Source organism: Lactuca sativa, chromosome 3 (assembly GCF_002870075.4).
Source record: "Lactuca sativa cultivar Salinas chromosome 3, Lsat_Salinas_v11, whole genome shotgun sequence".
NCBI classification, from domain to species: Eukaryota; Viridiplantae; Streptophyta; class Magnoliopsida; order Asterales; family Asteraceae; genus Lactuca; species Lactuca sativa.
The window spans coordinates 174,716,302-174,742,798 of NC_056625.2; the positions used below are offsets into that span (position 1 = coordinate 174,716,302).

Sequence of the window (26,497 nt, forward strand, 5' to 3'; positions counted from 1 at the left end):
TATATATATATATATATATATATATATGAACCGGAACGGGAACCGCTTAAGGCGGTTCCATAACTTTAGGAACCGGAACCAGAACTGCCTAAGGCGGTTCCTGTTCCAAAACCGACAGTTCCGAGTCGGTTCCGGTTCCAAAAGCGGGTACTCGGTTCCGATGCTCATCCCTATGCACGACATGAATGATTTAAAAGTGTAACCTCCAAATTTTGAGGTATACTTTCTTTTAATTAAAATTGACTTTTTTTAGAGTCGCCACGACGTGGGGAAGGATCGTCACGGCGTGTGAGGCATCTTTGGGTCGTGGGACTCTTTTGACTTTCCACAACGTGGTAAGTAAAGGCCATGGCATGGCCGTTACTGACGCCTTAACCCTAATTTTTCCAGGTATTTAAAGCAAAGTGGGAAGCTAGGGTTGCTTATCCTCAGCCTCCATCACTCTCAAACCCCCATAAACATAACCCTAATCCTCTTTGGTGCTCTTGTCCTCATTTTAGCAAACTTGTGGTGGTTTTGAAGGAAGAAGGAGAAGAGCTAGTATCTTGTTTCAGCAAGCAATCATTTCTTCCATTTGTGTGCATCTTTTGAACTCTTTTTAAGTCCTTAAATTTCAACCTTTTTGTGTTCTTCTTCATAGATCTCAGTTTTGGAGCATGTTTTGGTCCTTTTGGTGTAGTTATAAGAGATAAAGTTTGCAACTTTATGGTTTCTCTATGTCCCTTGAGTGTTATATCTCATAGATCTGAAATTTTGTGGTATGATGTGAGTTATGCATGGATTTTGGGTCATATTGTTCCCATTTGACCTAGTTTGAAGAAGGATATGCATGGTTATTGCATGTCCATAAAGTTTGGATTTTTATGGACCATTAAGGGTCCTAGAAGCATTCTGGAGAAATTGGACTAAGGACCCTCGGGATTAAGTGCTTAATGGTTAAGTCTTTGCCATTTTTAGCCTTATGGATGTAATATTCGGACCTTGTAACTTTCCTTTTAACCCTTTCTAAACAAAATATTTGCATTATTGGTCCTCTGGATAGTACATGGGGCGTACTCGATGAGTACTCTTAGCATACTAGCTAGACCATGATCGCGGGCATCACCCATGTATGTTGGGCATACTCTATAAGTATCTTAGCATACTAGCTAGACCATGATCACGGCTATCGCCTACGTACAACCTCCATATCTTGAAAACCCTAACCATGCCCTTAGCATTTGTTTTGGTGTTTTTGAGCTATTGTGAAGTTTTTTCGGTGTGTTTTTGTGTATTTTGAAGTGGTAGAAGGGGATTGAAGACTCATTTCCATAGTTGGCATCATCATTTCGTGACTTTTGAGGTATAAATTCCATACCTTGTCAACTCCTTGTATAGATCTATTCTTGGGTTTGTTTATGGCTATTTTGGTCCCTTTTGGTTGGTCCTTGTGAGCTTAGGTCGTTTCAGAAGCTTAACTCTTTAGATATGGAAATTTTAGGGGTCCCTTATGCATAAAAATGCAAACTTTATGGTGTATATCGACTCATGTATGTGTTAAGACCCTTTGTTAAGCTCTTTTGAGCTCTAGGGCCCCATTAAGCGATACATGCATGTAAGGTTGCCAACTTTACGTGAAAGTCATCTTTTGAGACAAGATCTGAGAGTATAGAGTAGGGGATGAATCGTTTAAGTGCTTAATGGAGTGGCGGTGTCACACTCGGGAGTGTGTTAGGCGTACCCAACTTGAATGTTACTCGTACTAGCACCAGGAGGAGTACACTTAGCGTATGAGCTGAGTACGTGGGCTTGGAATAGACATTCTCAGTATTGGGCCATTGTTTGGGCTTCCATTTCCTGGGCCTTGTTGGGCCACCAAACTTCTGTTTTAGACTTGGACTAGCTTGTTAGGCTTCTGTCTTGGGCCCAATTTGGAAGATTGGGCCATAATTGGGCCTTGGATTGTCAATTAGAGTTTGGACTCTCTTAGTAAATTGATTTGGACCTTGGTCTGGGGCAATAGATTAGACCTATGATTATGGGTTGAGATCCAATTAATAAATTGGATATTGTTGATATTGATAGCGCATGGATGGACCGGACCAACAACTAGAGACTTATTCTAGTGATTCAACAGCTTGAGGTGAGTCTTCCTCACCGTGTTTAGCGGGTCGAAGGCACCAAACCCGAATCATATTATTATGTTAGGGTGCTAGATGTCAGCGTGACTGTTGCATGTGTATGTGTTTGTATGCTTAGTGAGTGGGGCCCAATAGGTATTATGTATGCTATTACTTGTTATACTTGTATGTTTGTATGCTAGGCGGGGCCTGTTGTGCGAGTGAGGGAAAGGCCCGTTATACTCATTTGGCGGGCCCGTTATGCGAGTTAGGGCGATGTCCGTTATACTCAGCGGGCGGGGCTCGTTACACTCATCGGGCGGGGCCTATTATATGTTTTATATGTGTGGTATGTGGTATTTGGGGGAAACTCACTAAGCTTCATGCTTACGGTTTTCAGTTTATGTTTCAGGTACTTTTGGTGCAAATGGGAAGAGCCCGGGGTGATTGCAGTACACACACGATATTGTTCCACATTTTCATAATAACTCTGATAATTTATGATGTATTGAGACATTTGTTCCACTTGGGATTTATGATGATGTTTTGGGATATTGTTTTATTAATTTAAAAATAAAATTTTTGGGTCTTATTTTTGGGACGTTACAATGGAACCTAGGATTAGAGATTTTCTCCTTTTGGGTGGACTTAATGGATAAAGTTGGAAACTTTATCCTTGTAGGCCATATTCCAGAATAAATTTGAGCTTTGGAGTTGTTGGTGTTGAAGGAGACAACTTAACTCATTAAGTTGTTTTGAATCCAATGCCCACAATGTGGTGTCAGGTCGCCACGTTGTGGCGACTAGGGTTGGATCGATTGTTTTGTCCTGATCTGATGCCAAAGTGTGGCGAGTCGCTTAAACTAATGTTTGACTGTTGACTTTAACCTTTGACTATTGACTTTAAGGGTTGACTCTTGACTTGATGCCTTAGGTTAAATTTCTAGTTTTATAAGGTAGACTAAGGGTCTTCCTTGCATGTTACCTAGGTGGTGTGTAGCACAATTTTGGACCTTGTGTGCTTGTCGATGTAGAGCTGCATTTCGAGGTGTGTCTCTTAACTGTACTCATGGGTCGAAGGCACCAATGTTGGCCCACTGGATTATGCTTGTAGGATGCTAGTTTTATGTGTGATACTTTCATGTTTTATATGTTGGCAGGTCCTGTATGCGAGCTAGGGTGAGGCCCGTGATCCTCATTGGTCGGGGCCCGTTATGTGAGTTAGGGCAATACACGCTATACTCATTAGGCGGGGCTCGTTATGCGAGTTAGGGCGAGGCCCACTATACTCATTAGATGGGGCCCACTATGCGAGTTAGGGTGAGGCCCATTATACTTATTGGGTGGGGCCCATTGCTTGTATGTTATGTGGTATTTTGGGGAACTCGCAAAGCTTTGTGCTTAAGGCTTAAGTTTATGTTTCAGATAGTTCCAGTTCGAAAGGAAAGGGTCTGACCTGATCACAACGCATCCACCCGTGTCCAACATTTTACGATTTTTGGGATTGTACTATGATAACTATTTTATATTTTGACATACTTTGAGGATTTGATATGAAGTAATGATGATTTTGGTTGATTAAAAACAAAAATTTTTACTTATTATTTTTTGGGGATTTTACAAAAGGTGTCTCATATTCGTATTCATAGAGATTCAATTACAAGTGTTTGGAATAGTGAAGACACTAAGTAAGAAACACTCAAAAATCTCTCTGAGAAATTATGAACTAATCCAAGAAACTGAGCGGAAAGAAATAGGAATGAGCCACTTTATAATGGATCCTAAGGAGCCTATTTATAGGCTTTGGAAAAACCCATGACATGTCTTGACCAATCAGGTGATGAGACGTCGTCATGATTGAGTCATCAGTTGGCACATTGCCCTACTTAATGGAGAAAGGATGGAATATTCCAATTCTATTAGCATTTCGTTAGGGTTACATCTAAGTCTTGAGTCTTTAATTCTCTTAAGCATTATTGATCAACATTGAAAGTGTGATGAGCATCATGATGCTTCATTGTCTTCTAAGAGTGTCATCAACTTCTAGAGGTAACATTGACATCTAGGAGTATCATTGATCAAGAGAAGTTGCTTCTTGAATGTTGGGACGAGTCTTGATCTTAAAGATGTGCAAACACAAAACATGATATGCCATAGATGAAGAAGATGTGGTACTGAGAGCTTAGATGTGCCATCATCGTTCATGGCGTGCCATGTGCAATCCTGATGATCCATTTATGCTTCTAGTGAGCCATAGAGTTATGGATGGCCCATCAATATTCCATATGGGCCATCAATGTCTTGATTCTCCACATATTATCTAGATGTGCCATCTATGATCATGATGTGTCATCTTGCTTTAGCAAGTGCTCCATGTCAACCTGAAGAGTTGCAACATCTGATTCTCCAAACATTTGGTTTGTCTTTATTATCTTTCCAACCTAAAACATTATGATAATGTTTATTAGAAAATGTAAGTCGTTACTTAACTTATTTCACGTGACAATCCTAGAAAAATATTTCCAACAATGATTTTATTTCTTACAAGGTTGGTCCTTTAATGAATTAGACCTTTTACCATATAAAAAACATTGTTATTTTTATTTTGTTTTATATTGTTTAATTTTATTTTAATTAAAAAAATAAAAATAAAAAACTAAAGAAAACCTCTCTATACCTCTAAACCCCACCCACCAATCAAGCTCTCTCTCTCTCTCTCTCTCTCTCTCTCTCCCTCCCTTCTTCTATCCCTCCCTTAAGACACCTTCGTTGGTTGCCGGAAAATGTTGCTTATGTGTATTATTAGACACATGGTGTTTTCTTTATGTTGTTTTTTTCTTGGACCTCAAGTCGCTGACGGTGTTAAACACACATACACACACACTTACACCTCTATTTATCTCCATCAATGCCATCATTAGTGCCATCATCAGAACTAGTGAACCTCTATTTGTGGCCCTCATATATGACATGGATGCTCTCCGACGAAGCTGAAGCACCATTCTTATCCCTTATATCTGAGTGGCTGACATGGATTCCTGATCGATTTCAGATCTAGGTACATATTTTGTGAAGAGCATTGATTTCCAAATCTCTTTCAGGGGTATGAATTTAGTAAATATTCAGCGATTCTTCAGAGACATCATCCTTGATGGAGGTGGTTGTTAATAAATATGGTCAACAATGGTTGTGGATAAAGAGAAGGCAGTGGTTACGGGATTTTCCGGAGTGTCACTGGCTGAAAGATGATGAAGTTGATTGTGTTATTCAAGTTAGAGAGAAAGAGGCGTACTGAATAGTGAGAGGGGAAGAGGAAGTAGGGATGAGCATTTGGACCGAACCGGATCGGACAAAATAAGTTCTTGGAACGGACCAGTTTGGAAGAAATTTATGAACCTTGGACCAGACCTATTGAGGTTGGTCAAGTTCCGGGTTTTCCGGTTCTTGTACCCATTGGACCGGTACAACTTTAGGCGCATATGGTACAATTCGTTAAAGTCTACTTAATATTAATTTATCTATTATGAATATAAGGGTGAGTATTTGGATCGGACCGGAACCAGACCGAAATCGGATTGGATCGGCTCTCGAACCGGACTAGTTTTAAATTGGTGAACTTTGGATCGGACCTGTTGAGGCCAATCTAAGTCTGGTACCTAGACCGGTCTGGTCCAGAGGTCCAAATGTTCACCCCTAGGAGGGAGTATGGCGAGGTTGGGTTTTATTTAATTTTCTCTTCATTTTTTAAATGTATAAAAAAGTCTAAAAAGTTTTTTTTTATAGAAAAAGAACTAAACAAATAAGTTCTTGAAACCATAAGACCAGATGGAGTGGAGTGCGGTTTCAGCCTACGTGGCATGTAAAACCGCAGTGAACACCCCCCCCCCCCCCCAATGCAGTTTGGGGTGTGCGGTTTCGAGGTGCGGTAGAAAATGGGAGCACTCCTCCCTCTCTCACTCTTCCTTTTATTTATCTATCTCTCTCTCTTCTTTCTCTTTCTTCTTTTCATTCATACCACTCCCTAAGTGTGGCAAAAAGAGGGAGTGTGATACCACTCCCTCCAGCCTAAGGATCAGCATGTATGAGTTTCAATAGTTGTCTTGAATACGTATGTTTTGGAAAACAATAAGAGTAAATTACACGAATGGTCCCTATGGTTTAGTGTAATTTGCACATTTGGTCCCTAACTTATTTTTTTAACTCGAAATGTCTGTATTGTTTGTTTTTGTTACGCGTTTTGTCCCTGTCTTACCTAAAAAGACTCTTTTAGCTTTGATTTTTTAATTTATTTAAATAAACACACTCCCAACCCCACCCCCTCACCTTACTTTACCTATCCCACTATTTTTCTCTATTTAAATAATAGTCTTTTCAGGTAAGACAGGGGCCAAGCGCATAACAACAACAAACAGTAGGGACCAAGCGCGTAACGAAAACAAACATTATAGACCTTCCGAGTTAAAAAAAAAAAAAAGTTAGGGTCCAAATGCACAAATTACCCCAAACCATAGGGGCCATTCGTGTAATTTACTCAAACAATACAGACAAATCATATAATTTTATCTATTACTATAAATTTATAAATGTTAAATATAATGGAAAAATGTTGTTTTGATCTTCACGGCCGATTGGGGTGAGAAAGGGCCATATTATATTTGCTTGGAGTTAAAGTTAAACTTATCAATTACTATGCAACGAGTTAAACGTTATATATTTTTCTTAGGAATGAGATAAACGTTTTTTATTTGTATATTAAGTTTCTTGAATGGCAAAATAGACAAAGGCGTGATTAACTACTTTCACGTTTTGAATGGGTTAAATAATAAAATGCCAACTTATTTATTTGTTAGTTACCACATTTTACTGTTATTTTTTTTTATAACATTATACTCATATTTTTAAAGAATACCGAATTATAGCAGTGGATTAATTTATATACAATTATAGATAACTAGGTTAACGGATGGAACCATCTCAAATGGTAAGACACCTTAAGCTCCCTATCATAGGAGACCCGAGTTCGAATATGCGTTTAGAAGAAGGGTTTACAACACAACTCTAAATGGGTTGCTTAGCATTATCACCATAGGCAAGCATCTCCCTCAAAACCAGGGAAACCGCTATGGTCATGGACAAACCGTCGGTTAATGAAAACCAGGGAAACCGCTATGGTCGTGGACAAACCGTCGGTTAATAAATGTCCTTTACGCCAAAAGATTAACATTATCACCAAACTTTGAAACTTTTTATATGTATTATTTATATTTGAATCTTCACTTTTAGTTGTGTTTTCAATAAACATAGACTACTCGTTGATTTATTTAGCTTACATTTGTGTCCGAACTCCTTAAATAACATCAAAATTAACCATCATCTTTTGATAAAGTTTTATTGCTCCATATTTGCATAAACATGTATGGGTGCACGAGCAAGCTCCCGTGAATATTAAGTAGCTATTGTTAGACCAGATCGAATACTTTATAAAATGAGTGAGTAAAGTAACAAAATATAGGGTCCAAAATGCCTATACTAGTTCAATTCATCATTGCGGGATAAAAGAGAAATATACCTTTGGTGAAAAAAAATTAATAGATGTAAGTCTCTTATTGTTTGGACAAACAATATTTCTTTTATTTTTTGACCTTTGTCTTTTAAAACAAAAAACAGATATAAAATGATATGATTAACATACCTATTTGAAGGTGCAAGTCCCTTATCATTTGTTTTTCACTTGCAAGTCCCTCTCTATGGTGTTATGGACGTGGTTTTGTCCCTCTCAATCCTTGTTAATCAGCCATGTTCAAACCTTGACCTATTAGAGATGATCAATTCGTGTACCAGCAGCAAAAAAAATACAGAAACTTAGATTGTCTTTGGTGTACACCACTATTGTCTTTGGTGTACACCACTCTCTGGTTAATTTGGAAAGAGCGTAATGCGGTTGTCTTTAGGAACGTCAAGCATGCTACAGGATGATATCAGTTTATTTATTTTCAATTGGATTAAGCATAGATCTAAATATACCTTTTTAGATTGGGTTGTTTGGAGCTCTTCTCCCATTCTAAATTGTTTCTTGTAATTTTGCTTGAGCTTCTCACTTGAGTTGCTTCTCATTTTTTTTAATTATATTGCTTGTGGTTCCAAAAAAAAAAAAAAAAAAAAAAAAAAAAAAAAAAAAAAAAAACACATATTTGAATGACATGGCTCAAGAATTGACGTGTATTCAAACCATATAAGCTAGCAATCATTGATATATTCATATTAGTGATTAGTGATATTATAGTAGGTGTGAGACTCATGTATTACATGAGTTTAATTAAAAAAAAATATGAAATTTTAACAATTTGAAAAGTTTGAATTTATAAGAAAAATGAGAAAAATTTTGAATTATTAAAATTAATGAAACTTTAATGTATTGAATACATTACATATATAAACCCTTTCTAATAAATACTTTACATATATATTATCTTACATATTAAATGTGGAATTTTTATTTAATAAAATGAAAAATACAATAAAATGACAAGTAGAAAATAGAAAATGTCATGTGTCCAAATGAAGGAGAAGAGAACATGTGGCAAAAATACCTTCATTTATTATAGTAGATTGTTCCGATAAAGACGTAATTTCAAATATACCTTTATAAATATTAGAAGTGGTCAAAGTTGTAATTGTTGGTACTTGTGAATTACATAAAAACGTGACAATGGTACGATACTATGAAATCCAAAAGCAGCGTTTGTGTGATTCCCAAGAACCGAGATAATTTAGACTAACCCTATTGGTAAGCATTAAGGAATGGGAAAATGACTCTTGAGGGTAATTAACTTTTGTGTTTGTACTCATTTGGTCTCTTTTCTTTTTTTTGTATTCAATATACCATCGAACTTGTTGTTTGTGTTCACCATAACCCTTTTGACCGGCTTTTGACCTTTGATAATCAGTCAAAGGGTTATGGTGAACACAAACAACAAGTTCGATGGTATATTGAGTACAAAAAAAAAAGGAAAGAGACCAAATGAGAATAAACTAAATAGTTGGTTACCCTCCTGAGTCATTTTCCCTTTACTCATTTACAGCAAATCCCACGTCATCTCCTATTGATATTAATGACTTTATGAGATTCATTATTGCTTCTCTTCAAAACATAACCCATGAAAGAACACTATTCATACATGTACAACTTTGTAATGCACTTGAATATTTATTAGGGGAATCTTGACTAAGCAGGCGCATTTCATGACTACATTTACATTTTCAATCGAATGATTTATCATATCATGGATTTTAGACAAGTCTACAAATGAGTGTAATCACAAGTGCTGTGATTTTTGAGTTTACTTAGCTTTAAGATCGAATTCATGGGATGAGATACAACATCAACATGTACAATATCATGCTGCTTTTGTAGACACATCACCATAATATACCTTGAGGTAAACGTTTATGCTTATAAATATACCTCTCATACACAATCATATCCTTTTGAAGAGAGGTGTTGACAGCTAACCACAGTAAGCATAGCATAGACCATGTTTTAACGAAGTTACCCCTCTGAAACGCTCTTCATATACGTTATAGCCAAAGAAGGTTGTAGTCTTTGATAATTTTGCAACTTTAATTTCATTTAACTTTTCGGGGAAAATGACTAAGAAGGGTAACCAACTGTTGAGTTTGTTCTCATTTGGTCCCTTTCCTTTTTTTATACTCAATATACCATCGAACTTGTTGTTTATGTTCACCATAACCCTTTGACCGGCTATCACAGGTCAAAAGCCGGTCAAAAGGGTTATGGTGAACACAAACAACAAGTTTAATGGTATAATGAATACAAAAAAAAATGGACCAAATGAGTACAAACGCAAAAGATAATTACCCTCAAGAGTCATTTTGCTCACCAATAAAACATTAAAAAGAACAAGAAAACAGAGCAAACCTTCTCAATCGTCTCACTCCCACAAGTACTTCGTCTCACTCCCACAAGTACTGCTCATGCTTTCTTCTTAAGTTCTTCAAGCCACATGGCCACCTATTATTGAAGAATTAAATTTCGTTTAATAATGAAAACTAATTTCATCTACACTATCTTTATCAAAAATAAAATATATTAAAAGACATAATTTTTTTTCTATTATATATATATATATATATATATATATATATATATATATATATATATATATATATATATATATATATATATATATATATATATAGAGTCAAGATCAAATAAAAAGAAAAATTTTGTTAGGAAGATAAGAAGTTTATATATATATATATATATATATATATATATATATATATATATATATATATATATATATATATATATATATATATATATATATATATAGAGTCAAGATCAAATAAAAAGAAAAATTTTCGTAGGAAGATAAGAAGTTTTTTTCTACATATTTTTTTTAGCGAACAAACAAAATGAATCATTAGATGATTCAAAAGTTAGATGATTCACAAAAATTTTCTCCAAAAAAACATCTTCATGATTCATTTTTAAGTAAATTAAGAAAAAAATTTCACTTTTACGACAATTTTAGTGAATAACAACAAAATCATTGTATAAATGAATCATCGAGATGTTTTTTTGAGAATTTTTTTTGTGAATCATGTTATTTTTGATTCATCTAGTGATTCACTTGTTTTATTCGTCAAAAAAAATGTAGAAAAAAAAACTTCTTACCTTCCTACCAATTTTTTTTTACCGGATCTCTCTCTCTCTCTCTCTCTCTCTCTCTCTCTATATATATATATATATATATATATATATATATATATATATATATATATATATATATATATATCAGTGTTGTAAAAATCTCGATTAGGTCCCGATTAATCTCCGATTAATCCCTAGGCGCTACTTAACCGATTAGAGAGCGTCTAGCGATTAATCCATGCATACAAAATGGCTGAAACAGTAGAACCCGATGAAAATTTAACACTTTGAAGAAGTTATATCTCAATAGAAACTATTTAACGTATGATTAATGTTGTATTTATCATATTAACCTATTTTGTTATGATATTAGTGGTATTTATGAACTTTTATATGATATTAGTCATATTTAATTTTTTAAAATCTAACAAATTAGTAATTAATGGTCCCCGATTAATCTCCGCCTAGCCGATTAATCCCTTGACCCCAGTCCACCGACTAGTTAACGTCGAGCCATTTTTACAACCTTGATATATATATATATATATATATATATATATATATATATATATATATATATATATATATATATATATATATATATATATATATATATATATATATATATATAGGGGAGGGTTTATGCGAAAATGCAAATAATCTGCGAAAACGCGAAAACAAGAAAATTTTATGAGATTGTGCCACCTCAACATTATATTTTGTACAATAATTCATCCAAACTTTGAAATACATTATGATAATCGATAATAGATGATAAATTGTTTCATATTAACAAAGTATGATTTTTGACATTTTTATTATGAAGACGTGAATTTAAAAATGGTTAAGGACGTGAAAAAAAAATAATTGTTAAAAACGTTTTTAAATCTGTATTATCATAACATGATCCAATGTAAACCTATTATCTTTAATTTATTGCTAATAAATTTATTTTTTTATTGACATGTGTTTGATTTTTATAAGATAAATCTTTTTCGCGTTTTCACAAGATATTTATGTTTTTGCATTAACCTACTTATATATATATATATATATATATATATATATATATATATATATATATATATATATATATATATATATATATATAACCGATGAGAATTACGGTTATAAAATTAATTAAACCCTTACAGTAAAAACTTAAAATTATTAATCAATTATTTCAAATAAACTATTTTAAATAAATTATTAATAAAAAGATATTTTTTTGGTTATATAAAATTATAATCGTTGATTTAAGTAATTACATAAAATTATATCACCTCATATATATAATTTTATTTTTTATTCTAATCTAATGCTATTAATTTAATGTAATTAGAATGAGAAATTTAAGTTTTGAATTTTGAAATGAAGAATCAATTATTAATTTAATATAGTTAGAGTGTGAAATTTAAAATTTAAAATTTAAAATGGAGAATTAATAGGTTAACATGTGACATGATAGGTGACATATATTATTAATAAAAATTTCTAATATTGTGACACTTGTCGATAGAAGAATAAACTTATTCATTTATACTCTAATAAATGAATGGTTTTGTAACACCAAGATTTCCAAAAACAAAATTTTCATTTAAATAATCCAATTAATATTAAAGACACTTGTTTAAAATCTTATCCACATTCGAATTACAAAACATAGTTTCATTTTCATCATAATAGAAGACCAGGATCCTCCAAAACACAACTCTTTCTTCGGTGTGTACAATCGAACCGTTGCCATCCCGCGTTACTGTAAGAACCTGAAACAACATAACATAAACAACGTAAGCACGAAGCTTAGTGAGTTCCCCAATATACCTTACGCACATACGCCCTCCGGCCCGGACCTTTCAGTCCACATAATATTGCCTTCCGGCCCGGATCTTTCGATCCACATAACATTGCCTTCCGGCCCGGATCTTTCGATCCACATAACATCGCCTTCCGGCCCGGACCTTTCGGTCCACAAGATAATTGCCTTCCGGCCCGTACACATACATAACACATAATACAAATACTCTAACACATAAAGCACATATACCATATATCATACCTGACCTTTCTGTCACATAATACCTTGCCTTCCGGCCCATATATAATCATGTATATCACGCGTAGCAGCTAACTTCCCATTCATAGCATATAAACATAACACATAACATACTTGACCTTCCGGTCACACAATCAAACCCTTCCGGGTGAGGTATAGTGAGAAGACTCACCTCGCGGTCACTGGAAGATAGCAACTCCTAAAATCCCTTGCACTTGATCCTCCGAGCTACAAGCTCCCTGTAACATCATATATCCCTTATTTAATACTTCTATCTTCCACGTTAACTGACCCTAAGAAATCACACCAGTCAACTCTGGTCAACAGTCCATTGTCAGCTCGACTGGACTCGGCGAGTTCCCTGGCGACTCGGCGAGTCTGGTCGTCCTTCAATCCTCTGAGATTCCCCTTCTACTCGTCGAGTATCCTCTTTGACTCGACGAGTCACTCCTGGAAGAATCGCGGGGCCACCCCGACTCCACTCGCCGAGTCTAAAGAACAACTCGGCGAGTCCCAGTAAATCTTCAAGCTACTCGCCGAGTCTGATCATCCGACTCGGCGAGTCCACGCCATGCAGTCGATCAAACTGCTTCCTGAGATACATATATTCCCGAATAACCAAACATGGGACCTTCTGGACCTCTAAGGGTCCTAATACAAGGTTATAAACACTGGGTAACGACACAACAATCCGTCAAATCTCCAAATGGGTTTCACAAACCCTAAATCCATGCACACATTCACATCACAGAAAATAATCCAAAAGATTACCTGAATCATGCACCCTCAGTGTCCCCAAGCCTCAAAACGTGATTCCCTTGCTGTCCCATTAGCCAAAACCTTCTCCTTCTTGGACAATAACTTCCTCAAATCACCATTGATCTTCAATCCTTGCTCTAGTCGCTCCAGTCGCCTAGGGTTCTTCCCAATCGATCCAAAATCGTGAAATGACGACATAACAACCCTTATATACGACCCAATACGAAACGGCTAGGGTTTTCCTCTGAACAGCGTCGACTCGCCGAGTCCATACCTGGACTCGTCGAGTCCAGTCGCGAACCCGCGACCAAATCTGCGACCCTACTCGGCGAGTCTGGCTCCGACTCGCCGAGTCTCCCCTTTAAAACACCCCAAAATGCAATTTAACAATACTTGAGATTTTGGGCTGTTACAACTCTCCCCCACTAGAATTAGACTTCGCCCTCGAAGTCTCACTCTGAAAATAGTTCTGGATGCTGCTCCCGCATCACACGTTTCGGCTTCCCTAAACACTTCCGATATCTTCCGAGGCCGCTACTGAACCAATACCAGAGGTACCTCCTTGTTCCTCAGAACCTTGATCTTCCGATCTCCGACAGCCACTGGCCTCTCGACGTAACACAGGCTCACATCCACCTAATCGTTCTCTAGCAGAACCACTGCTGACTCATCCGCTATACACCTCTTCAACTGCGACACATACCAGTGTCATGGATCCGTCCCAATTCCGTTGACAGCTCCAAACGATAGGCCACCCTTCCTACCTTCGCACCTTCACGAAAAGACCCAACATACCGGGGCCCCCATTTACCCCTCTTCCTAAATCGGAGCACCCCGTCAGAAATACGAAGTCGCTGACCTGAAACACATACTCGTAACGGCGTTTGCCTGCATAACTTTCCTGTTAACTCTAGACGATCACTAACTCTCTTTAACCTGCTGAGTCTGCTTTGCCAACTAAAGTACGAACTCTGAACTGCTCAACACTCTCTGTAATCGGAAATTACCCAAGATGCACTCTGCTCCAAATCTCAACGATCACTCAACCCATAAGGGTTAGGAAACCCTGAACCTCCGGATCCCCGATCCAAAGCCCACTTTGCCCATTCCGGACTGACTGAGAGATCCGTTCTCCCTCTCAGATCAACTCTCACAAGTTCCCTCTTGCCATCACATACACACACTGAACTAGTCCCAATACCCGCAGGTGGAAAGGCCCGATACACTGATGATATCCTCGAACATCTCCCAAGATGAACCACTACATCCACCCTACACTCTGATCAGATTCACACTGAGAATTTAAAATTTTCTCTCTCCATGCATCCCTTCTGAGCCTCAACAGACATCCCAACCGGATGGGTTCCTACACCACTGCCGCGAACACGATGCTCAAAACCATACTCGAAATACTCCAACCATAACTCTGCTCTGCAGCTTTCACTTTCGTGAACTTGCACACCCTTCGGAGTTACATACCCTCCTCTTTTCCTTTTCCACGGAACTCTCTTGAACATAATGCCACTCCAACCGGTGCCACGGTGCTCGCCCCAAGCGACACCACCCTTTTTGCGTAACTGCTATTCACATACTCTGGTTCTCATTGCAGGGACTCTCAATCCCATGCACTCTCTCCACTCATCAAAATCACTGCCTCCGCTAAACGAGATCAATAACCCGGGGCCAGACCTTCCAATGCAATCACACTGCAACATACGCGATCCGCAAATCCCGAACTAATCCAGCAATACCAACAGAGTCTCCAGTATGACTGGACCGACTCTCATAACACATACTAGCCACTCGAGGCTATATCTCTGTGGTTCCGTACACCCAAACTCTGCGAACCCTCAGGTTCTAACTCTGGGAACCTTCCGGTTCCAATTCTAGAAACATGCACAACATAATCCCGTGGGATTAATGCAGTACAACCCATCACGTACCTCAAACGTACCAATACTCTGATCGCAAAATCCCGATTACTTACTCAAGCTTGATCCTGACCTCCTCTCAAGCCTCCACAATCAAATGCCCTAGGTCTGTATCTCGCCCCGCATACTCAACACTCGCTCTCGTCGGCCTATACTTTGCGCTGACAACCACTGCTGAATCCCAACAGCTAAGCACCCTTACATACTCATCGATCTCCCGGAGAATTTTACAATTCTCCCCCACTAAAGCACTGACTAACTGCCACCGATCGTCATTAACGACCTTTCAGAACCATCCTGCACAAAGAGAACATTTTCCCACTGACTGCTTCCCACAAGCGTAAGCAACCCCCAGCAAAACACATCTCCTCCCTGATCAATCCGCTCAGAAGAATCCGATCTTTCAATCATCCACTCCACAACCGCAGATGCTACCCGTCATTCAACCCAGTGCCGCATCTCCACTATCAACCCCCACGAACGATGACCAACGGAATTCCCAAGCAATAATCCATAACCAAACCCACAACCTGCCAAAGGTTGAATACCACCTCGAAAACCGCACAAAGTTACCGGCACCAAAACACCAGACTATAACCATACCAAACCATCAGGGAACAACGAATGTCAAAGCGAAACCTGAAGCACCAATCCATAACCATGCCAATCCCGCGAAACAACGACTACCGCATCGAAATCCACACTACCAGCACAAACAATACGCCACAAACAACGCAAGCTAATCAAGACATCAAGACAGCATCATACCCGCAGCTGCCTCTGGCACTGCTCCGTCTCCCTCTGCCGCAAGCCGATAAGCACAACCCTGAGTCCTTGGGCTCTACTCCATCCTGTCCTCCTCCTGAACTCCTCAAGGTGGCCGGTGCTAGAGCCTGCACCGATCCTGCAAAAAGCCGTGGACAGTTGACCCTCAAGTGTCCAACCTGCCGACAATGACGACAAATCCTCAAATCCCGAATCGGCACTGACTGTCGACAATCCCGCGCATAGTGCCCCTCTTTTCCGCACTTGCGGCATGCACCACCGGACCAGCAACTCCGGTGTGACTCCTCCCACTCTTCCCACAAGTGTGGCCGCTCCGATCCCCCATTCCAACGTCTACGGTCATGGACCGTTTCGGCGCCGACTGCGACTGCATCGGGGCCTGCCTCATCTCACGCAACTGCAACTCAACCTCTAACTCACGCCACATGGCGGCCTCCTGCGATACCAACACGGTCTCGCGCCTCCGCGCAGACACGAACTGTCTGATGCCCCCCCCCCCCTTGAGCATACTCGGATATCGGGGCATCTGAGCCTGCTCCTAAGCAAACTCAGGGCAAAACATCGCCCTCTCAATAAACATCCCGGTGCTCTCAGTCACCGACTCCAAATCCTGCTTCAGCTTAAGGAACTTCCGAGCCAATTTCTCCTTTCCATTCCGCGGAACATAGCGAGTACTGAACATTCCTCTGAATTGATCCCATGAAACCGCAGCCCTCTGCGCATCGGAAAATGACCTCGTGGTCAATCTCCACCAATCCTTCGTCCCGAGCCTCAACAGGTTCAGAGCACACCCTACCCTCTGATCAGCAGGGCATAACTCGTGAAGAAACACCCCTCCATGTCTGGTAACCATCTCATAGCAACAATCGAGTCCTGCACTCCATCGAATGTGGGAGGCTTCGCATAATAGAAGTCCCGATACTGAAAACTCCGACTAGCCCCTTTCTTTGCCGTTGCTACAGCCGCTGTAACCGCCGCGGCAGCCGTCTCTGCGAAAGCCGCATATCGCTCATCAAACTACTTCAATCATAGTGGTCCTGATCGACCCAAACAATTCTGGCGACTCAGCTCGCAACAATGCAGCAACCTCGTCACGCCGGATCTCGCGAATCCTCGCATCCCGCTCGCTCGTGCTCGTCCGATCGATAACCGGATAACAAGATAGCCACAAGCGTCATCCACTACGAACCATGGTACTCATCCCATGACATCCCTCCTCAACATGCTCCAGTGTGTGGCACCTGACCCATAGCACCACTCCTCAATCTGCTCCAATGTATAACACTCGGACCACAACATCTGTCTCAATCTATTCCGATGTATGGTGCCCGGACCATAACATCACTCTGTATCCGCTCCGATGTATGGTATCCGAACCATAACATCACCCCTCAATCTGTTCCTTAGGACCTTCAGAATGCCCCCTGTATCAAGTATGGGTCCTCTGCTTTCAGTAGTACGGGCCCATACTACCTGCCACATCTACCCATACTTTCCACACGGACCATCCCAGAGTTCCTAAGTAGCTGATAAACCTGCTCTTTCACCCATCTCATCGCGCGTGCTCGCTTTCCAGCGAAATCCTCTACTCTACCAGCGCACTCATCTGGCTAGGTTTACTCCCTAGTCCCTTCTGCTGTCCTCCCACTTCTTTGCTATCAGCTGCTGAAGAGTTCCTAACGATGCCAGCCCTCTACCTCCTGAGTATCGTCATACTCACTTAGTAGCTGACTCCCATCATCGATAACTCCACAAAGCACAAAGCAAGCAGCATTCGAGCATTGAAGCATACATAGGACTCCCCATCTGTGGTAGCTCCACCTTCTCGGCTCATCCTCGGAAGTACCTCTGTACCCCGTAGCTTTACCCCTTGTGCGTTCTAACTAGATACTCTCACTCATCACATGCACACAAAAGCATAACGCACATATAACAGCAAACCCTAGACTAAGGCATCACAAATCAGGCCACTCTAGTCCTAAGATGTGAAATACCTAGCCTGTCTCTAGCATGCAATAATGTCTCATAAAGTGCATAATAGATATTTCATAATACAAAAGTAAGGGTATTTTGGGAAATCACCGGTTGGCTCTGGCTGATTGTACACACTGCTCTTTCTTGCTTTCTCTTTGAACTATTATTCACTTTTAGAAAACCATTTATTTGGAAAACTTTTTCTTACTTCCTCAGTTTGAGTCCAGATTTACCCGTAGGTGCGTCCGAATCCCTCAAACCAAGGCTCTGATACCAATTTGTAACACCAAGATTTCCAAAAACAAAATTTTCATTTAAATAATCCAATTAATATTAAAGACACTTGTTTAAAATCTTATCCACATTCGAATTACAAAACATAGTTTCATTTTCATCATAATAGAAGACCAGGATCCTCCAAAACACAACTCTTTCTTCGGTGTGTACAATCGAACCGTTGCCATCCCGCGTTACTGTAAGAACCTGAAACAACATAACATAAACAACGTAAGCACGAAGCTTAGTGAGTTCCCCAATATACCTTACGCACATACGCCCTCCGGCCCGGACCTTTCAGTCCACATAATATTGCCTTCCGGCCCGGATCTTTCGATCCACATAACATTGCCTTCCGGCCCGGATCTTTCGATCCACATAACATCGCCTTCCGGCCCGGACCTTTCGGTCCACAAGATAATTGCCTTCCGGCCCGTACACATACATAACACATAATACAAATACTCTAACACATAAAGCACATATACCATATATCATACCTGACCTTTCTGTCACATAATACCTTGCCTTCCGGCCCATATATAATCATGTATATCACGCGTAGCAGCTAACTTCCCATTCATAGCATATAAACATAACACATAACATACTTGACCTTCCGGTCACACAATCAAACCCTTCCGGGTGAGGTATAGTGAGAAGACTCACCTCGCGGTCACTGGAAGATAGCAACTCCTAAAATCCCTTGCACTTGATCCTCCGAGCTACAAGCTCCCTGTAACATCATATATCCCTTATTTAATACTTCTATCTTCCACGTTAACTGACCCTAAGAAATCACACCAGTCAACTCTGGTCAACAGTCCATTGTCAGCTCGACTGGACTCGGCGAGTTCCCTGGCGACTCGGCGAGTCTGGTCGTCCTTCAATCCTCTGAGATTCCCCTTCTACTCGTCGAGTATCCTCTTTGACTCGACGAGTCACTCCTGGAAGAATCGCGGGGCCACCCCGACTCCACTCGCCGAGTCTGAAGAACAACTCGGCGAGTCCCAGTAAATCTTCAAGCTACTCGCCGAGTCTGATCATCCGACTCGGCGAGTCCACGCCATGCAGTCGATCAAACTGCTTCCTGAGATACATATATTCCCGAATAACCAAACATGGGACCTTCTGGACCTCTAAGGGTCCTAATACAAGGTTATAAACACTGGGTAACGACACAACAATCCGTCAAATCTCCAAATGGGTTTCACAAACCCTAAATCCATGCACACATTCACATCACAGAAAATAATCCAAAAGATTACCTGAATCATGCACCCTCAGTGTCCCCAAGCCTCAAAACGTGATTCCCTTGCTGTCCCATTAGCCAAAACCTTCTCCTTCTTGGACAATAACTTCCTCAAATCACCATTGATCTTCAATCCTTGCTCTAGTCGCTCCAGTCGCCTAGGGTTCTTCCCAATCGATCCAAAATCGTGAAATGACGAAATAACAACCCTTATATACGACCTAATACGAAACGGCTAGGGTTTTCCTCTGAACAGCGTCGACTCGCCGAGTCCATACCTGGACTCGTCGAGTCCAGTCGCGAACCCACGACCAAATCTGCGACCCTACTCGGCGAGTCTGGCTCCGACTCGCCGAGTCTCCCCTTTAAAACACCCCAAAATGCAATTTAACAATACTTGAGATTTTGGGCTGTTACAGGTTTTTTGTCACTTGTCACACTCTCATTCAATTTGCCAAATGTAACTTTGTGGTTATTTTGAATTCATTTTTTATTACACATGTCATTTTATGGTTTTTCTATTTTATTCATTCTACATAGTATTTAAATGCAATAATAAATGCATATTAATTTCCTTAATAAACTTTCTTTTTAAATTCAAAATTATTAAATTAAAGCTTCATTACTTTTCTTTATTTATTTATCTAAATTATTTGTTTCAGTTTAGGAAAAAAAATTAATTTTTATAATTCAATATTTTTTTCTCATTTTTCTTATAAATTCAAACTTCTCAAATGTTTAGAATTTTATATTTTGATTTTTATTTTAAATAAACTCATGTAATACATAGGGTCTCATACCTAGTATTAGAATAAGGAGAGGATATATATATATATATATATATATATATATATATATATATATATATATATATATATATATATATATATATATATATATATATATATATATATATATATAGACACACACACATTAGTACGGTACCCGCATTCTGCAGCGGACGGAGAATAGTTTTATTATTACAAAACATAATCTTTGATTCGGCTAAATTCAAGAAACACCAATGTACTTTCATTAATTTATGTATTATAACATTCTACTTTCATCTCCTATTACAACATTTATAATTTCATTAATTTACAAAATAAAAAGTTCAACGAAAGTATGTTGCTATTTCTTGCATTATAATAGTTCCATTATTTCATAAAAAATTATATCAGTTGTATTTTTGGATGATCTTTTTGAAGATGATGTGAATCGAAGCTCGCTTCCCTTTATCTCGTCTAACTTGGACGTCGAAACGGTTCTTCAAAAGTCATCTCATTGGTATCATTAAGGGCGATCGGGGTTTTGGGTGTCTGAAGTTGCCTTGTGCTCACTCGAATTCCTATCCAGTAGTAAACTTCGACAGCAAGGACCGTTTCACTTGTCTAGATGGCCACATCTAAACTTGTGCTTATATGCAATATCGAAATAAGTCGGGTAGTGCCCGCGATGGACTTGCCTTTCCGGCTAAGTACTTGACTTCAAAGACAGCTAGCTAGTTTCATTCAAGAAATAGGATTTGTACCAAAAGAACAAGCTTTCTACCCCTTCTAGCGAGTTATTAGCATCTGGGAGTTCTAGCGACTGACTTGCCCGCATCTCTTGCCTTAAAGGTTTCACTGCTCTAACTAGGGTATCCCGCAGAAAGAAATCAACTAGAAGGCAAAATCCACCTAGTCAAAATGGCAGTGACGGACTAATGTACTTGAGCCTATTTTCTCGATTGAGAAATAGCATTCTTTTATGCGCTTTCTCGCTAACAAGCCAAGCAGTCCCTAGCGGGCTATCCGATTCTGTCGTTTGTTATCGTTTTGATTTGTCCATTTGTGAAATAGACTCCGAAAAAAGTACCTGTTTTGGTGCATCCTTAAAAACTACTCATGCTTTTTAGTGGCAGAAAGCTTTCCCTTTTCATTCGTGTTGATATTGTTTTCGTTCGTATTGATATTGTTTCATCATCATATTATAAATATTGAAATCATTTCTACCACTAATATATCGTGCCAAAATATTGTTATAGATGTCATTGGATTTTGTAACATTTGCTTTCAAGGAACGCCATTTTCCGGTAAAGTCGTAATTGTTCCGATAGGTACCCCGAACCCATAGCTACATGGAAATGATCCAAATCCGTTCCCAAAGACCTGTCACTTTGGTGGTTCCCTTTAATGTTTTATGTCAAGGTGACTATCCAGGCACGGGCTAACACAACTACTTTGTCTTGAGTCCAATTTTAGGACATTTTTGCATTGTGGTTGTTTTTGTTTTTGTTTTTTTTTTTTTTTTTTTGCCTTACAATTTGTAATTTTGTTTTTCGGTTTGTATGGTTTCTTCTTGGGATGATTGAACGGATGGTTGAGAGAGTGGTTGTTGGGATGGATTTTGTTGGAATGAGTTTTGTCAAAACGGAGATTGTGTAAAACTTTGCAGTAAGCTTGTGAAAGTATGGTTTGAGGAATTCAAAAAATGTTAGACCATATTGCATGAACCCCAAAGTGCTGTGCTTAGACGCAAAAGGTTTTCACGTATTGGTGTATTTGCATTCTGGTTGGTGGTCATGTGTTTCTGGAATATGAGAAATAAAAGAGTTTTTTTTGGTTATATATAAATAGTGAAATTAGGTTGGTATTTATAGATATATTAATGAGTAAAAAAATAATATGTAATATATTTTCAAACAGTTGAAACTTTAATCCATTTCTCGCATTGTAGCCATGGTAATGTCCACCACGCACCGATGGGGGTGGTGTTTGCGCATTATAACGCCTGCCATACAAGCAGTACACCTTGCATTAGATGCAATACCCCAAAGCCCAATGGTATTAAAAAAAAATAAAAATAAAGATATAACGCTTCAACAACAAAACCCAAATCGCATAAAGATAAAGATGAGGTAAGGAGTGATATAGTAACGAGGATACATGAGGCACACATGACCAAAAAAAAAATACAAGCTTAAACAAAAAATATGAAAGTATAATGATGCAATGAAAGAAATGAAAAAAAAAAAATGTTTAAGAAACATTGCATCCAAGCATAATCACAATATCCCACACATCCAACTATCCAAGGACCAAGATGCTCAAACCAAACAAACCAAATGATCTTTAAATTTCTCCCAAAAAAAAAAAACACAAACAAACTTAGGGCCCATCACTATACACTTGGACACATTCACTAATACACCCAAAAGGAACAAATAAAATTAGATAATAAATAAAATAAAATAAACCAGCTAAAAGTTATTTTAACGTCTAATAATATACCACAAGTCAACAACAACACACCCGTTCAATGAATTAGCCAAATTCTGCACTCACCTCTTCCACCCTGTCTGCATCATCTTATCTGAAATCACAAGTACTTTGTAATGTAATCTGACTCTAATTTGTGGGAAAACAAAACAGAGACTCTAGGGAATGTAAATTTACTTACCATCTTTCGCACATATTTGTGCTTTGTTACTTTTAATCCATCCTTTGCCATTGGCTTGTAAAGGCTTCTGAACTCTAGGCGACTGCAAGCTCAGTTTTCCAGTCGACGATGGCAATGAATGCCGCCTGATATTACCGATATATTTATAGTTAGTGGACACTAAACAGTGGTAGTTAAACTTGTTTGTTAGTTACCTAATATATCACGATATGATTGAACTATATATATATATATATATATATATATATATATATATATATATATATATATATATATATATATATATATATATATATATATATATATATACACACAAACACACATACAGATGTATGATCATGAATACAAGTACATAATTTTCACCATTAACTATAGATATAACGGTAATACCTGATGAAACCATTTTCACCACCATCTTCTGCTACCGCCTGTGCTCTAAGCTTCGCCTTAGCGGATTCAGTTGCCGCCATATAACTCGGTAAAACAGGTGTGTTCTGCAATACACATTCAACATGCTCTTGTTTCGCCGGAAGAGATTTCCTCCTTTTTGTTTTTAAATGTTCTTTCCCATTTGACTCCAAATTCACAGGCAGTTCAGGCTCGGGTTCAGGCTCAGGTTTAGGCTTAGGTTCGGTTTCAGGCTCGGGGTCAGCGGGACCCTGTTCAGGCTCAGGCTCAGGCTTAGGCTCGGACTCAGGCTCGGGTGGAGGTGGAGGTGGACCCTGTCCAGAAGCTGCAGCCATTGATACGGAAATTTTGCGTAGACTTTGTTTGACCTTCTCGAGTTCACTATGAGATTGTTCAGGGATTGATTCTGGTTGTTGGGTTGATACTTTTCTTAAAGTGGGTTTGGGTTTTTCAGTTTCAGTGGAAATGACCAGATTGCCCTCGAGATTTGGTTTGCGGACTTTGAGTTGAAATTGTTTTCTCACCAAATGACCACGAATGTGGGCTTGAAGAAGTATGATACCTTTGAGAGACAAAAATGTCCTACGAGCCTTCACATAATTTATTCACATCAATATAGGCATAAAGGTTTGTTTGGTATGATGGAATGGAATCAGAAAGGAATGGAATGAGCAAAGTAATGGAATGGATCATTGCAATCAAGCATGTTCTTTGCTATGCACTATTAGAAAAATAAATAAGATTTGATTGATAAAAAAAGAAAGAAATGTCATTTTCTTGAAAAATAAAGTTTAATAATATAAAGATATGTACCTAAAAACATTGCATTATAAAACATATTTTATGTCGTTTGAAATATGTACTATATATTTCAGATAGTCAAAAAAAGTCTATTTATCGCTTTAAAGAAATTGACAAAAAAATACATAAAATTACATGACATGAAATCTTATAATAGACTCATAATCGGAAGATAACTGAAAATAATTTAATTTATGTTTTGAAAAGAAATTTGTAAGATTATAGTTATTGAAGATTATATGAAAAAGTAATTTATAATTGTAATCAATCATTCCATTCCCTCAAGGAATGAAGAAAAAACAAAAAAAAAAAAAAAACACTAATCCCCCATGGAATGAAAATCAGCTCAGGAGTAGGAATGCTCTATTCCATTCCTACATGGCAAAACAACATGCTCCATTCCATTCCCTAGTTAATTACTACATACCAAACACTACCTAAAGATGAATTGTAAAATGCCAAAATAGTTTTAAAGACATGAGAAGAAATCACATAACTAGGAAACAAATTGAAATTATTATAAAATACAAAATCCAAAGAATATTACCAAATAGCCCCTGAAAGCTGCCTGTGCTTTGATAGCAGCTTGCTCTAGTCTGATTGACTCATCTTCATTTTCAGTATTCAGCACAGTGGTACTTCTTGCAACTTCACTTGTACTATTCGTTAGGTTCACACTTGAAGTCTTCTCTAACTCTGTATGTTCTTCACTAACACGCATAACAAGAGGAACTGGGCTTGAAATCACCATGGAATCATCATCCAAATCCTTTGAGGTTGCCTTAGAAGTGATCGAGGTCTTCTTTTCTAATGTAGCATCCTTCAAGAAATAACAAGGCATTAAGATGAAGATGTATAATGTATTGATGAAATACATATAACTATATAATTGATGTGACTAAATTGTCTTTTTTTCTTACTTTAGAGAGATTAGATTTCGATGATTTTTTCCCAAAAAGTTTAGTCTTGATCCACTTTCCTGGAGATTTTCCCATTGTTTTGACAGATGATGATTGGAACTGGTGTATCCTTCAACTTTCTGCATAATTTAGGAAGAAATATCAAATATGGAACTCACAAGTATGGAATAACAGTAATATTAATATATTATATTACATATGCTTACTGAAAGATGAAGTAATTAGGTCTTTAAAGAACTACTTTTTCATTTATTTTAATTTTCCTCATTAATCATTGTAAGGAAAAGTTCGAAGTACGATTTGTCCTATTAAATCTAGGTAAAGTTTACAAATTCACCTATCCTTTTCGTAAATTGAAAATTGCACGCATCCATGGAGATTAAGGAATTAAGAACTGAAGCATTACAGTAGATCTAGGGAGCACAGAAGGTCGATCAGTGAAAACAAAAGAAACTCAGGAAAATCGTTGAACATTTAGACAACAAGTTAATGATTCAATTAAGAAATCTTATAACAAAATGGAGCAATGCATCGAAAACGTTATTATCAAAAACAAAAATTACTTTTTTGAACGGAATGTACTTCAGATCTGCGAATGTACCTGAAATCAGAGAGCTCTCAGAACCCTAACTTGCTAATCCTGAAAAAGAAACACGAGAGAAAAACAAACGAAGAGATATAAAAGTTGTTAGAATGTTGAAATCGAAGGTGATGAACATTGATTAAGACGTTACCTTGAATTGGATGTCATGCGCTTAAGAACATTGAACGCTTTCTTCGGCTATTTCTCTCTCTACTTTTTGTTGGGTAATATAATATGAGTGTTGTATTGGTGGTTTCGCTAGCAGTCGGCTTTAGTAAAGGTATTCAGCGGAGCAGTTAATTGAAAGCGCTAGAAAACAAGGGCAAGATTATTAAAAAACAAGAAGGGCACGGATATCCCAGCTGAAGCTACGGCTATTCAATATTTTGTGGAAAAAAACAAAAACAAAAACAAATGTATTGAAATATTTATAGTTTTTTTTATTTTTATAAGGAGGGTTTTGGAATTGTCATAGATATATTTAAATGTTTATAGTTTTTTTTTTATAGGGAAACAAGGTTTTAACGTTTTGGA

At 38.0% G+C, this 26,497-nt stretch overlaps 1 protein-coding gene across 2 annotated transcripts; it reads right to left on the bottom strand.

Moving 5' to 3' along the window:
* Positions 1-22,813: 22,813 nt before the first annotated feature.
* LOC111885303 (protein IQ-DOMAIN 31) lies at positions 22,814-26,265 on the bottom strand. 2 transcript variants are annotated; one of them, XM_023881566.3, is made up of 7 exons: positions 26,115-26,265; positions 25,944-26,020; positions 25,381-25,499; positions 25,008-25,280; positions 23,642-24,249; positions 23,252-23,376; positions 22,814-23,164 (listed from the first exon to the last, which is right to left on the bottom strand). In XM_023881566.3, the coding sequence occupies exons 3-7, from the start codon at positions 25,453-25,455 to the stop codon at positions 23,133-23,135; spliced, it is 1,113 nt and encodes a 370-aa protein (XP_023737334.1). In that variant the 5' UTR covers positions 25,456-25,499; positions 25,944-26,020; positions 26,115-26,265; the 3' UTR covers positions 22,814-23,132. The 2 variants fall into 2 exon arrangements, with proteins under 2 accessions (XP_023737334.1, XP_023737333.1); XM_023881565.3 differs by having other exon boundaries at positions 25,982-26,020; positions 26,115-26,264.
* Between the last annotated feature and the right edge of the window lie 232 nt (positions 26,266-26,497).

Coding starts and splice junctions, on each gene's coding strand:
- LOC111885303 (XM_023881566.3), bottom strand. CDS start 25,455: ATGGGAAAATCTCCAGGAAAGTGGATCAAGACTAAACTTTTTGGGAAA. Junction 25,281..25,380: donor CGAAATCTAATCTCTCTAAA/GTAAGAAAAAAA, acceptor TATTTCTTGAAG/GATGCTACATTAGAAAAGAA. Junction 24,250..25,007: donor CAGCTTTCAGGGGCTATTTG/GTAATATTCTTT, acceptor AATTATGTGAAG/GCTCGTAGGACATTTTTGTC.